Raw genomic sequence first — 14,307 nt, 5'->3', positions numbered from 1 at the left:
ATGCACGAACCTCTAGATCTCTCCATTCTCAGTTCTCAATTGCATGAAGATTTCTTAAATATTTGTATCTCTAATACTGAGGCCGGTGCCTGGTATATGCTAGAGGTATTTACTACAGATTTGTTCATGAATGAACCTATGTAGCCATGTCCTGCTCTATGTGTCTTTGCTTGACAGCCTTTCCACATCCTGGATTTCCACTAGACACTCAAAACTCAATGTGATCAAAATAGAATTAATTTATATTTTCCCTGTCCATTCTTGTCCCACTGACTTATTTCTTTTTGTCCCACCAACTTTCACTTTTAAAGTAGTAAATGCTTCATTTTCATTAACTTCTGGAGCACTAACTTAACTTACATTAGCAGTAACTCTAGTAGTTCCTCCTTAAGAGGAGCTTAATCCCTCCTCCAGATAGCTAAGGGTGGGGAAATTCTTAGTCTCCATGGTTCAGCCAAACTTCTGGTGCCAGGAGAAAAGAGATGCCACATACACCATTCAGCGGACCTTTGCATGGATGCCCTTGCTGTTGTTGATTGTTCCATAACCCTCCCAATACTTTGCTCTACTCCCTAATCTCAGTAAAGGCACTGCCGTCTAGCTGGTCTTCCAAACCAGAAAAATGATAATCATTTTAGTTGTCTTCTTCCACCCCAAAGCCTCCCTCTAGCTGCTACCACTTTCTTTTTTCATTTGTTGACAATTTTCATGAAAGAATTGCTTATACTTGCTTTTTGCTAACCTCATAATTTAGCATAACAGCCCCTTTTCCTTTGGCCTTAGTCTTGTCTACTTTCCTTAGCACTGCATCTTAGTTGAGAGTCTTTGAAAACATGGCTAATTATAATATGTGTCCACTGATAATCTACAAGAAGCTTTTCTTTGACCTCTTTTTCCATGCCAGCCTTCCATTACTAGGCTTCCACACTGAAGTTCCCTTCTTTCATTATGAAATTTGCTTAACAAGGTGGAATAAAATGGCCAATTTTTCTCAACAAGGTGGATTAAGATGGCCAATTTTTCCTCTCTAATGGAAATGTCTTTTAGAAATGTGTGTGTGTGTGTGTGTGTGTGTGTGTGTGTATGTGTGTTCTCATATTTGGTTTGAAGAAAATAAAACATTTATTTAAAATTGTTATAGGGGTGCCTGGGTGGCTCAGTCAGTTAAGGGGTTAAGTACCTGCCTTCAGCTCAGGTCCCATCCAGAGATCCTGGGATTGACCTCAGCTCCCTGCCTCAGTGGGGAGTCTGCTTCTCCTTCTGCTCCTCCCCCCTGCTTCTGTGCATGCTCTCTCTCAAATAAATTAATTTAAAAAATCCTAAAACTGTTGTAGGTTGTTTTAAACTGTTACAATAAAGTCCAAAAGCTTCTCCTTTTTTCTCACAGTGAAATTAAATTTTATTAAAAATTGCTTGGGACGCCTGGGTGGCTCAGTTGGTTGGACGACTGCCTTCGGCTCAGGTCATGATCCTGGATTCCTGGGATCGAGTCCCGCATCAGGCTCCCAGCTCCATGGGGAGTCTGCTTCTCTCTCTGACCTTCTCCTCACTCATGCTCTCTCTCACTGTCTCTCTCTCAAATAAATAAATAAAATATTAAAAAAAAATTGCTTGAAATAAGTTAAGCATTATGAAGGGCTGAATAACTTGGTTAATTGGAAATGTTTGTTTTAAAGGACTTTGGGCAATGGTGGGGGCTGACATCCTCCCTCAAGATAAAAACCAGCACAAATCAAATACAGATTACACAAGATCTAAGCTTATTTATAAATGGATTTACTATTTTTCTTATATAGTGTATTACAAGTATTGATTAAAAAATAATAATAATAATAAGACCTTTTAAGAGCTACTTGTCCTTTGCTCCCGCAAGATTTGTACCTGTTTTCACACCCTAATCACTAACTCAGATTAGGGACAGTTTCTCTTACTCTTCCTGGCATTGTAATACAATAGTTTCCTTGGGAATACAGTGGGTTTTCCTCCTTGATTAGATGTTAGAATCACCCAGAGAACTGTTTAAAGATACCGACTGAGATATTACCTCCCAAAGAACCTTATTTCATTGGTTTTGGGTGGGAAAACTTAGCTACTGAATATCTTTAAAGCATCCTGGGTGATTCTGAAGTATATCTACATAAGAATGAGAATCCCTGGGTCTGGGGATTCTGAGAAAGACTGTCTGGCTCCAGATTCTTTATTATTATTTATTTTATTTTTTATTTATTTATTTTTATTTCTTTTCAGCGTAACAGTATTCATTGTTTTTGCACCACATCCAGTGCTTCATGCAATCCGTGCCCTCTCTAATACCCACCACCTGGTTTCCCCTACCTCCCATCCCCCGCCCCTTCAAAACTCTCAGATTGTTTTTCAGAGTCCACAGTCTTTCTAGATTTATTTTTATTTATTCTTTTCTTTAAAAATTTTCTAAGATTTCCTAACATTCTTTGGTATCTTATTTCAATTTTTTTTAAACCATAATAAGGGAGTTCTTAATGTCTATGAAGTCAAGCCTTTATTGTCTCTCAGCAACTATTATCTGCTAATATTCTTATACTTGAGTAAGCATAGAGCCATGAACAAAGGAATGGGTGTTACTATTACTTGTACAGAGAATGAGAAGACTTAGAAAGAGACTGCTCTGAACTGTTGCTAGAACAAGTGAAAGCCAGAAGCTTACCTTTCAATTTCCAGTTGGTATTTTCTCTTAATGAATTACATCTAATAGAAAATGACAAAATTGATAGGGCCTCCTCACTTACTTAAGCTATCTATTGCAATTAAAAAGCCAGAATGAAAATTAAGTACATAAGGAAGGAAATTATGTGATCACTTACTCTTACTGAGGACAGGTTCTGAGGTACGAGGAAAGCTCGTGGTTAATTTGTTGTTGTCTTCACTATCCCTAAATTTACGCACCTCTCCTGCCATGAAATATAAGGGATCTGCAATGGAAAGACACAGATAAAAATGACTAATTTTACATATGAACCCTATTGCTCTTATTACCACATAATGATTTTGACTTTACTCATTATTTTTCACATGTAGTACGCAGGTCATGAGCACAAAATGACATTCAATTTAAAGGCCACATCTTAATCTGGGTGCAGTCTGATGTTCCCAGATGACAAAAAAAAAAAAAAAAAGGTTCCATCTTCTGGCCAACACTGTCTGAAATGACTATTGCTATTCTCTACTTTCAAATCAGTGGTATATAGGGTTATTTAACAATGACAAAACTAGAAGTTTTTAACTTCATCTCAAACTTCTTGATTAGGAAGTCAGAAAAGTAGTAGCTAGGATGAAGAATAAGTGTCCTGAATTCAGGGATCTCAAAGCACTTTGTAAATATTCTTTTGAGGACTTGAGAGAAATATACATCTTCATGTTGCAAAGAGCATATATAGTTAATGTTAGCTCTAGCTTCCAAATCAAAAATCTTCCCTGTATTTCCTCTTCTGAGACATTTTCATAGAAGACATTAGGGCATTGTACTCTCATATTGGAATATCCATGCACACCCCACCCTCCTGTGATATCTCTCTAAATCCCACCCTTGCTTGGTAGCTCAGGACAAACTTACCACGTCTATAAAATATTTTCTAAATATCTAATTGAACATGATTGCTCCTCTGCCAAAGTTTCCATCATATTTTGTTTCAACCTTTACATCCCATCTAGTTCTTTAATTGCTCATGTATATTTCATCTCTGTAATTATTTTTTAAGTGAAAAAAAATTCTTATTAGGTTATGTTAGTCACCATCATAACCTTATTAGGTTATGTTAGTCATCATTCGTTTTTGATTATAAGATGGTGTTTTGAGGACAGATGCATTTTCTTACTTATCTCGGGATCCCTCATAGTAACTAATGCCTTAAAGTTGGTGCTTAATAATTATCCACTGTAGAGAGAGTCAATTATTATATGGTTTCACTTACTTTTGGAGCATAAGGAATAATATGGAGGACACTGGGAGTTGGAGAGGAGAAGTGAGTTGGAGGAAATCGGAGGGGGAGACAAATCAAGAGAGACTGTGGACTCTGAGAAACAAACTGAGCGTTTTGGAGGGGAGAGAGTGGGGCGTTGGGTGAGCCTGGTAGTGGGTATTAAGGAGGGCACATATTGCATGGAGCACCGAGTTTGGTGCATAAACAATGAATTCTGAAACACTGAAAAGAAATAAAACAAAATAAAATGAAAAAAAAAATTATCTGTTGAAAGAATGAATACAGGAAAACTGCCTATTTCGAATTCCAGATAGTGTAATCTTTTCTTTCTTTCTTAAATAGGAGAATCTGAGAACAACAAAAAATGGTTTGCTTGAGTTTGCAATGGTATTAAGCCACACATTCAGGCTTTCTTGAAGCTTGGTTCCTTTTGGGGATAAGTTCACCCCAGAAACACATTCAAGGTATAAATAATTATCTAACAATTTATTAACAGAATTTCCTATCCCAATAACACCAATAAATCAACAACCTTTTAGTCATATATATCCAACAAACACTTCTACTTACATAGACTAATGTTTTTATTCTATTTTGTATGTCTTCTGCATTTTTATCTGCATCCATGAATCTATTTTTAGGTTTTAAATGCCCTAAATGTCCTGGCTAGTTATATTTATATGAAGTACTTAAATATCTTTTGATGATAATGATATTCATACTTCTAAATCTGTATACATTTCCCATAATGAAATTTGAAAAAAAGGGAAGGAAAATCTAGAGTTTAATGGGCCCAATGAACAGATTCATAAATATCTTAAGCTCAAAGTTGCTGAATAATATCCTGGAGTTAGGGTAGAAAATAAAAAAGATGCTTTGTATTATCTATTAAATTTGATGAGGAAAGAAAGCTAACTCTATACAGTGTATAGATAAATGGACCCTAAAAGCCATTTATTCTAATAACCTAATTTTATAGATTAAGAAACCGAGTCCCAGAAAAGAAATGTTAAAAACACTTTGCAGGTTAATATTCCAGAAGGTATGAAGTTTTTCTACAGCCAAGTGGCCCATAGAAGGGACAACCCTTAAAAAGTGCCAGTGTGGTTACTGTCTCAGTAATAATCGAGGAGGAATACAAATTGTGAATGCCAGCCAGAGAGGGCATAACACAGGAATTTGGTTATGGTTCCTGTACTTCAGACCCCAGCTCTATCTCAAGACATTTTTCTCCTATATCCATCATAAGCAAGAGGCTCCTGTTTATTCAAGGTTCTTAAAGTCACAGAAAAGCCCACATTACAGGCAACATAAATAAAGCTTTTGCTGGGTTGATACCTATCTCATCATGTTTTAAAGTTTATTCAACCAAGTTTTATTACTAATTTTAAAAAGGAAGAATATATTCAATTATATCCATTCTCTTTTTCTCTCTCATTCCCTTCTTTTAAGTGCCAGGTACATTGTACACACTCAATAAATTTGGTTATTCTTAACATCAGTTACAATTGATTAAAGGATTAGAAGTGTGTGTGTGTGTGTGTGTGTGTGTGTGTGTATGTGTGTCTTTTCCCTTGGAGATACCATTCACTTTTAGCTTCTCTGTGGATCTCCTCCATTTTCACTTTCCCTTAACTTCTTCTCCTGGTGCCTCATAAATACAGATATTTCCTCCACAAGGCTTTATATATATCCTGACTTTTCCATGTTCTCTATTGTCTAGCCAAGGCTTCAGAAATAACAGTAGAGATGATGAAAGTAAATGAGAATTAGGACGCAGGACTCAGAGCTACACTGGTCTGATTTTGTTATTAGAGCACAGGGAGAAAAACAAAAAACATAACTTTTGGAATAGTTACACAATGAAGAGAAGTCAGCAGGTAGTTAAGCTTCCAGACTCATCATCAAATTGGGAAGTGAGGAGTAAGTCCCCTTTGTGATCCCAAATGGATGGCCAAGGAGATCTGGTTAAATTTGCAGTTAAGTTAAAATTTCAGCAGCAAAGACGATAGGTTTAGCTGTTACACTACTGAGGGAGAGGCTCATTTATTTCCAGAAAACCCTGATGTAAAATTTAAACTGTGCAAGAAGGGAGGCTGGGTTGAACATTAAAAGTTAACCATCACTTGTCACTGAATTCTCCTTTTTAAGTACAGAAGCTCAGGAAATAGGCTGTTTTATCAGTCCAGTGGGATTTCCTACCTCTGTAGCACTGGAAGAGTGAACCACAGAAGACTCCAGACTATACGTTAAAAGTCAATGAAGATGCTGGGATGTTCTTGCTCAGCTCAAGATCTTGTTTCCTCCTCCAGCCTTCCATGTACCTCCCCCTTGTTGGGACTGAAGAGTGACATCAGAATCACAACTGGTGATATCACTGTCTCTATAGCAACAGTAGTGAGGCTATCAGAAACTTAGTTGTCAAAGGACAAGGGGGATAGGTTAAAATACACTCCATGTCTCTGAGGCTTAGTTTGGAAGGACTGGGCTTGCTTTCCCCTAATTAATTTTCTCCTTTAAGTAACTGGGCAGGGAATATGGGAGGAGAAAATTTTGCCATTGGATCGTACTTAAAACAACAGAGTGTTATATGTAAACAAATTCAGATGGGTACAGAGAGGGAGAAATAAAAATTCAGCATCAACTAAATTTTTTCTCTTTGGAAATATTACCCTATGAACTTTTAACTAACGATTAAGTATAGGACTAGTACACAGTTTTCATGAAACAAAAGAATCTTGATCAAGGCCACAAGATAAAGATTAAAATTTTTAACAAATTAAAAAGTGACTGGTTTGTTACAGGCTTCCTTCAACAAGGTTTTTTATCTACTGATGATTTTTTTATACTGTCTCAGTTTCTTCATCTTTAAAATAAAGGAATTGGGCTTAATTATCTCTTAAGATCCCTTCCAGCTCTAACAGTCTAGAATTTTTGAAACTTTGGTGGTATGTAAATAGACCTGCTCGGGTGTAGCTCAGTGGGTAAAGCCTCTGCCTTTCCCTCGGGTCATGATCTCAGGGTCCTGGGATCGAGCCCCACATCAGGCTCTCTGCTCAGCAGGGAGCCTGCCTCCCCACCTCTCTCTGCCTGCTGCTCTGCCTACTTGTGATCTCTCTCTTTCTCTGTCAAATAAGTAAATAAAATCTTTAAAAAAAAGAAACCTGCCCAGATGACAACTATTAACTGATAGAGTGAGGACTGGGATCTAATATTCTGAGTTTTAAGTCAGTGCTCTTTCAACAATATGTCATCTTGAAATTAGTATTGAGAACATGAGCCAGTGTTCGACTTCAAGATGTAAAATAGCAGCCTTGCCATTTTACACAGGGGTTGGGGGCCGCTCATGATAATGGGGTCTGCCAGTTTATCAGAACCAGTCAAGTATTTTATATTCATATTAACTCCAGAAGCAAATATTAGAGAATTTTAAGTGCTGGGTCAACACTGGATGAGACCAAGAAATATAAGACTGTAATATTATCGAACCTCTCTGATAAAATTTTCTCAAGAAATTTTCTTTTTCTTTAAGAGTTTCTTTTCTCTTCCAACTCAGTTTGGTACAGGACACTTCAAGAAATAGTGGAGGTGGAATGGGAGTGGGAAACAACGGATCTCACAAGCCCAATAATAGGCAACCACTACTCATTAGGGGACTTTTGTCCATCCAAGCAACTCACACTACTTTCCTCTTGACAAGAACAAAGCACTGAAAGAATTACCAAACTAGAAAGATCCCTCAAACTAGTTTGTTTTCTAACAAACCCAAGGCAGATGTCTCAGGACAGATTGCTTGTTGCTGTCTCCCACGCAGAGATTTTGAGCAACCAAAATAAACTACTTAAAAATGCAAGTGTTTAATCTTTCTGCAATCTCCCCAGGCTCTCGCTAGAACAGTGCAGATTCTCAGAGTCCACGGTTAAGAAAATAAAAATTATAAACTATTGTTCTAGACTCGTTTTTAGTTTCCTTCTAGAAAAAAGTGCAGTGGCATACATACCCGCTAAATTTTACTTAACATTTCAGGAGGTTACAGACTTCCTTGAGCCACTCATCCCTGGAGTCATATGTCAGTTGGTAATAAGTGCTTTCATATTAAATAAAAACAAAGAGAGGACGGAATGATGACCACCTGGGGTGTCAGAGTAGCTTTCTCCGAGCAGAAACTTGAGCTGGTGTAGACTTCTGAGTGAGCATCCCAGGTAAAGGGTACAGCAAGAGCTAGGGCTCGGAGGAGACAATGTGATTGGCGAGTTGGACGTGCACATCCTGATTTCCATTTCTCTTCCTTCCCTTCTCTACCCTCCCGCCTCACTTCTTTCTTGTTCAACCTCTCCTCTGGACCCCGGTTCTTCCGTCTGAGAAATTCCTGAGTGCCGGGGCCACGCCTCCATTTTCCCCTAGTCTCACCAGAGCTGCTCTGACATTTTCAGGAAATGAACTGAACTCAGAGTCAGGAAAGTTGGGGTCCCTGCAGCTCGAGTTCTGCTGCCATTTTGCACGCCCGTCAGTCAGTCACTGGTTGACTCTGAACTTTACGTTCCCTGACAATGAGATTATCTTTACGGCCCACCCCAGATCTGAGATTCTAATCCCAAAATTCTTCTCTATTTCCCTTCTTTCCCTTCTCCTTCACATTCCCTCCCTTGCGCCTTGCTCTCTCTTCCCCCAGCTCTTCTCTCTTCGGATCCCACCCGTATCTCCGACCCACGCCTTCGCTTCTCGGTTTGCGCCTGCGCAGACAGACGTGGACGATGACTTTTAGCCCAGCTCAGTAGCCGTAGTGGGTCGGAGCGCCGGCCGTGGGGGATTGTGGGAGAAGATGGCGGCCGCCGTTCACCCCCGGGTTGTCCGGGCCCTGCCAATGTCACGTAAGTGTCACCGGGAACAGCGGCTCCCGTTTGGGATTGCGAGGCTGGGATCCGAAGTGTTGAGAGTGGCGCGGTGCTGCAGTGGTCACGTCGACTCCCGACTACCTTGGTCTTTCTAGGTCCGGGACTGCCTGTAGTTTCTGCTTTCCTTTCCCCCTCCTTGGCTCACATTTAATTGTACACTTGGGAAGGGGTCTGTGCTGAGCGAACGTGAACAGTAGGAAGGGAAAAGGAGGAAGTGTGGGACATGTAAAGGATCGAAAGATCAGTTCTTATCGGGTTGTAAGGGTTTGAGGTTATGAAAAATTAGTGTGTGTGGCCGGTGGCGGGACGTTCGGGGGTTGGGACGGGGGCGAGATCTGAAAAGGATGGAAGACAGAGGATAGAGAAGTTTCTTAATGAATTTCTGTACGACCTTGTGCAAGCCCTTAATCTGTCTCAATTTCAGATTCTTCATGTTACAGTGGGGATGGTAATACAACAATGTCAGGAAGTTTACGAAACGATTAAATAAAGTAATATTTATTAAAGTACTTTCTGAGTCAAAAACATCGCTGCATATGTAGAATGTGTTAGGTCGAGACACTGGGGCCTGGAGGAGCGAGGGATGCTGAGAGAACAATCAGGGGCTTGGTGGAAAGTAATGTGAAGAAGAGTAAAGGATATCTTAAGGTTTGTCCAAGCATTGTTCATTTTTCCTTCTATTCTGATTGGATATGCTGTCATGGTCCTCAAGTTGAAAATATACATTTGCTCTTACACTCAAGAAACGAGGCAAGAAAAGCAAGAAAATTGGCAATACAGTTACAATTTATTATCATTCTTCCCTTTCCACCCTTTCACAAATTTGCCCCAGTCAGCCTCCAAAAATTGTGTTTTTCCATAGTGTATTCAGGTCATTATCAAATATAATTTGCTCTCAAAGTTAGCTGCATGTCAGAATCATTTTTAGTGCTTTAGAAAAAACAGAAATGGGGACTCATTGCAGAGCTATTGAATCAGAATTTTTGAGACTGACTCCTTGCACCTTAGGTTTTAAAAAAGCTCCACAAGTCCTTCTGATGTTTAGGGTGAGGAGCAAGTCAGGAGTATTTGGAGGCCACATTTCTATTTTCCATCTTGGGTAGAGCTGCTACATACCACTGGAATGGTGATTGGTTCACATTGTTTATAGTGGGTGGTTTTGTAGCTATGACTTTTTTGCAAAGACATTTATTTGTTGGTTCTTGTCAAAGTATTACATAGGTGGGACATAATGTAGATCATGAATGATAATAACTGCTATTTTTGTGCATTGGCTATTTGCTGACCACAGTTCTAAGTATTTTAAAATAAATATTTATTAAAATAAGTATTTTAAAATAAATAAATAAATATTTTCACTTTAACTTCTTTTTAGTTGAAACCATAGCTTGTTCTGTTAACCTCTATGCTTTATTGTCTCTGGTAAGTAAGCTTTTGCGTCAACTCTAGAGAGGCCAGTCTAGTGTATAACAAAAAAAACTATAGGACGGAACTGTGTGAAACAATTATATATGGTGAGATGTGGAGAGACTACTAAGTACCATAGGAAATCAGAAAAGGGAAAGATTAGTATCATTTGAAGTAGGGAAGCTTGGAAGAGCAGTGGAGAATTGCAGTGCTTCCACTGATTTTTCTTTTTGTTTTTTAGGATTGTTATGATTTGGAAAGTGAGAGAAACTAGGCATTTTCCTGGCATGGGCAAGGACAGGGTGGTGAGAATGGAATCACAAAGTGATTAGGAGGCAGTGAACAGACTACCTGTAGATATGGGATAGTAGGAAAGAAAGTTGAATATGTTAGGTAGGATCAAATAATGGAGGACTTTGAAAGTCAAGCAGTTTTGTCCAGTGGTCTGGAAAGTGAGTTTTGCAAGAGCAATCAGTGAGATACAAAAATACAGTATTAGAACTTAAAAAAACATTTTCAGTAATAATAACAACAGTAGCTAACACGTAGTTCAAACTATATACCAGACACTATTCTGAGTGCTTTAATATGCTTTATAGTGTAGATGACATATTGGTACTACACAGAATGTATGTGTGATTTATAAATGTTTAAAACTTACGCAGTGTGCAAGCAAATATGTTTGGAGAAGATTGGTTTATATATTATAGTAAGCAGCCAATAGAGGTTTTTGAGGAGAAGAATATAATGAATAAAGACTATTACTCTCCTAATGGTGTTCATAATATATGGAAGAAAATAGAGAAGTTGGAGCCAAAGAAGGTAACAACTTAGATTTATTAAGCACCTACTAGTGCAAGGCACTGTGATAGGTACCTACCCATATATTAATTTTCAAGTCAACCCTCTAAAATGTAAGCTCCCTAAGACCAGGGACTTTTTTATTGTGCTAGTCAGTTCCTAGATTAGTGGTTGGCCTGTAATTGTTGGGGAAAAATAAACAAATAATCTCATGAGGTTAGTGTAACATCACCTGAAAGATTTTGAGGTAATAACAAGTGAAAGCTTCTATTACTCATGGAGTGCTTAACATGTGCTACATAATGTGCTAAGTGCTTTATATACATTTACTATAATACTCCTAACAATCATTTGTGGTATTAACTCCTTGAATGTAGTCATTCTTCCTGCTTTATCCAGTGTCCTCGTTTCCTTCCTTATTGAACATTCTAATCATTCCCTCATATATTCTTAACTCCTCAGCCCATCTGCCTGTGGCATTTAAAACAAAACAAAACAAAATAAAACAAAACCCTAATTAAACCAAGCTTTCCACATATTTCCTGCATACCCCTGAATAGTAGAGAACTGAGCTACAGAAAACTCCAAACTGACCTTATTTTGACCTTAAATTCATGAATACAAATATCAAGTAGATTTTCAGTATTATGTTTTTCAAAGAAATTTGTTTTTTCTTTTCCATATGATTATTTAACATTGTCAGTTTCCTAAAACTTGTAACCTGTGCTTCTGTCTCATTCTCACCTTTACCTTGAAATCAGAGAAATCAGATGAGAACGATCTTTTTCCCCACCATAAAAATCTAATAGCTGAGCTGAGATAATTCTCAGCTTTCCCTCCTGTGGGATAAACCCCTCGTACTTTGATCTAAAGCCAGTTCTTTTTTGCATTCCATCCCATCTTCAGTTACCTGTGTATTCCCTCTCCTGAATCATTCGTTTTCCCCTTCTACTCATTTCTGTCAGTGTATAAATATGTTATAATAGCTCATATGGAAAAAAAAAATCCTTCCTTGGCCTTATGTTCCTCTAGTCCTCCCCCTACCTTTTATATCAGAAGAATCCTCAATACTGCTTTTCCCACTTCCTTTCCTCACATTCTCCCCTGCCTGCTCGAGTCAGGCTGTCATTCCCACAGCAATAAAATTGCTCTTATTAGGGCTACTCAAAACCAACATCTAGGTCTGTGGTCCTCTGTCCCCATCCTACTTCACTTTTCAGCTGCCTTTGATAGAGTTAACTATTACCTCTATCAGTCCCTTTCTTCCTTTACCTTCTGGGTACCGTTTCCTTTTGTTTTCCCTTTACTTACTGTGCTGCTGTTCAGTCTCCTTTGCTGGCTTTTCAGGCAAGTCACTTAAGCTCTCTGAGCCTGAGCTTCCTTATCTGTAAAGTGGCAGGAAGAATAGTATGAAATAAGGTAATAGCTACTGAGCACTTAGAACAATGCCCAGCATCTGCTAACAGTTTTGTAAAGTTAGCTGTTATTGTAGTTTGTTGGCTATGTGTCTGATCTGCAGTGCTTGTTTTTAGTCTTTGTGGTTTCAGTCACTGTTCAGTAGGCTGAAAAAGTGGGCTTTTTCTCTAATTTCATGCTTTTGGGTAGGGAAAAACCATGGTTTCTGGGCAGAGTGCCACTGGAGAATCATGTGCAGAAAACAGACACACTTACTTAGTTACTCACTTACCCATCCTTCCTCCCTTCCTCCCTCCCTCCCTGCCTGCCTGCCTGCCTGCCTTTTTTTTTCCCCCCAACACAAGTTTTCTAAAGCAATTCCGATTTGTTTCAGGGTTCCCCAAGTTTACAGAACACCAGTGCTGAGGGTAAACAGTTTGTTGATTCTAGCAAAAGTTTATTAGCATTTTAAATGTTTTACTTGTTTTTTACCTATTCCCTGAAGGTTAGGTAACTTCCTCTAAAACTCTGCCATTATACGTTTCAAGGGGCTTGAAAATTAGGAGTGTGATTCCAAAGGAGTTTTACACCTCTGTGGAATGCAGAATAGTTGGTGGAACTAGGGGCGTGTAACCTGGAGAAGACTTAGAGATATACTTGCTTCACTTAAATGTAGGAGAGGGATTAGATTTGTTTTTTGTCATTCCAGAGGAGCAAAGAAATCAAAGCTGCTGGGAAACAGTCATTAATCTTCCATATGGTGGAACCCTCTGTTAGAATGGCTCAAATAAGAATGGTCTGTGATGGGAAGTCATGTTTCCCTACCTTGCAGATGTCTAGGCTAAGGCCACATGGTCTCCTTGTGCATATAAAGTGGAGATGTAAATAGTGAGAGGTTTGGCAAATTAACCTTTCTAAAGGTCGGAAAATCTTTTTCCAAACATTCGATTTGTCATTACATTTGATGATTTTCAATAGCTTTATATTGTCTGAACTGTACTCTTTTTAAGAAAAAAAAAAAAAAAGTTCTCTGCTAAGAGTCCTCTGCCTCCAGTATGTATCATCAACTTTATTTTTTTCATTCATTATCAGTTTCAGAGTCTGTTTCAGGTAAATCTTCTCTTCCCTGTACTGGGCTTATTCATTTCCATGTCTACATTGTTGTATGTGTAATGTGTTTCACACAGAAATCTTTTCTTTCTGTTGTTCCTCTTTACAACCTTACTCAAATTAGTTTATTGCTTGATAGCAAAAATCCCGCGAATAACCCAATTAAAAAATGGGCAAAGAGGATATGTGAAAGGCCAACAGGTACATGAAAAGGTGCTCAACATCACTTGTCATCAGGGAAATGCAAATTAAAACCACAATGAGATACCACCTTAGACATTAGAATTGCCATCATGAAAAAGGCAGGGGATAACAAATGTTAGCTATGATGTGGAGAAAAGAAAATGGCTACTGTGGAAAATAGCATCGAGGTTCCTCACAAAATGAAAAATACAACTACTGTGGGATCTAACTATTCCACTTCTGCTGATATGTTCAAAGGAAATGAAAATACCAACTCAAAAGAGGTATCTGTACTCCCACATTTATTGCAGCATTATTTACAAGAACAGGGACATGGAAACAACCTGTGTGCATCGGGGTTTGAACAGATAAGGAGTTGTGGTATTTATATGCGATGGAATATTTGGCCATAAAAAACTAGGAAATTTGGCCATTAGCTGCAACATGGATGGATCCTGAAGGCATTACACTGAGTGAAATAAGTCAGAGAAAGACAATGCTGTATGATCTAAACTTTGTCTGTTCTCACTTATATGTGGGATTAAAAAGAAACCCAAACT

General features: G+C 38.4%; 2 protein-coding genes across 7 annotated transcripts in view; one reads left to right on the top strand and one right to left on the bottom strand.

Moving 5' to 3' along the window:
* The window catches only part of AKAP3 (A-kinase anchoring protein 3), a 32,975-nt gene extending 24,332 nt beyond the window's left edge, over positions 1-8,643 (bottom strand). For 2 of the 6 annotated variants that reach the window (XM_045071566.1, XM_045071567.1), the window contains exons 1-2: positions 6,159-6,316; positions 2,841-2,948 (exon numbers count right to left, since the gene is read on the bottom strand). The gene's annotated coding sequence lies outside the window, so the exon portion shown is untranslated. The other 4 variants (XM_045071565.1, XM_004778269.3, XM_013048863.2 and 1 more) reach the window with 3 other exon arrangements.
* Positions 8,644-8,702: 59 nt separating this feature from the next.
* Positions 8,703-14,307, top strand: part of NDUFA9 (NADH:ubiquinone oxidoreductase subunit A9) — a 34,842-nt gene continuing 29,237 nt past the window's right edge. Inside the window, exon 1 of the mRNA XM_004778266.3 lies at positions 8,703-8,827. Coding sequence (XP_004778323.1) covers positions 8,779-8,827 — 49 coding nt within the window. The 5' untranslated portion in view covers positions 8,703-8,778. The remainder of the gene's footprint in view (positions 8,828-14,307) is intronic.

The sequence above is a fragment of the Mustela putorius genome, unplaced genomic scaffold, assembly GCF_011764305.1.
Source record: "Mustela putorius furo isolate JIRA1106 unplaced genomic scaffold, ASM1176430v1.1 tig00003988_pilon_pilon_pilon, whole genome shotgun sequence".
Classification (NCBI taxonomy): domain Eukaryota; kingdom Metazoa; phylum Chordata; class Mammalia; order Carnivora; family Mustelidae; genus Mustela; species Mustela putorius.
The sequence above is the reverse complement of the archived record's forward strand: the minus strand, read 5'-3'. Positions and strand labels throughout refer to the sequence as shown.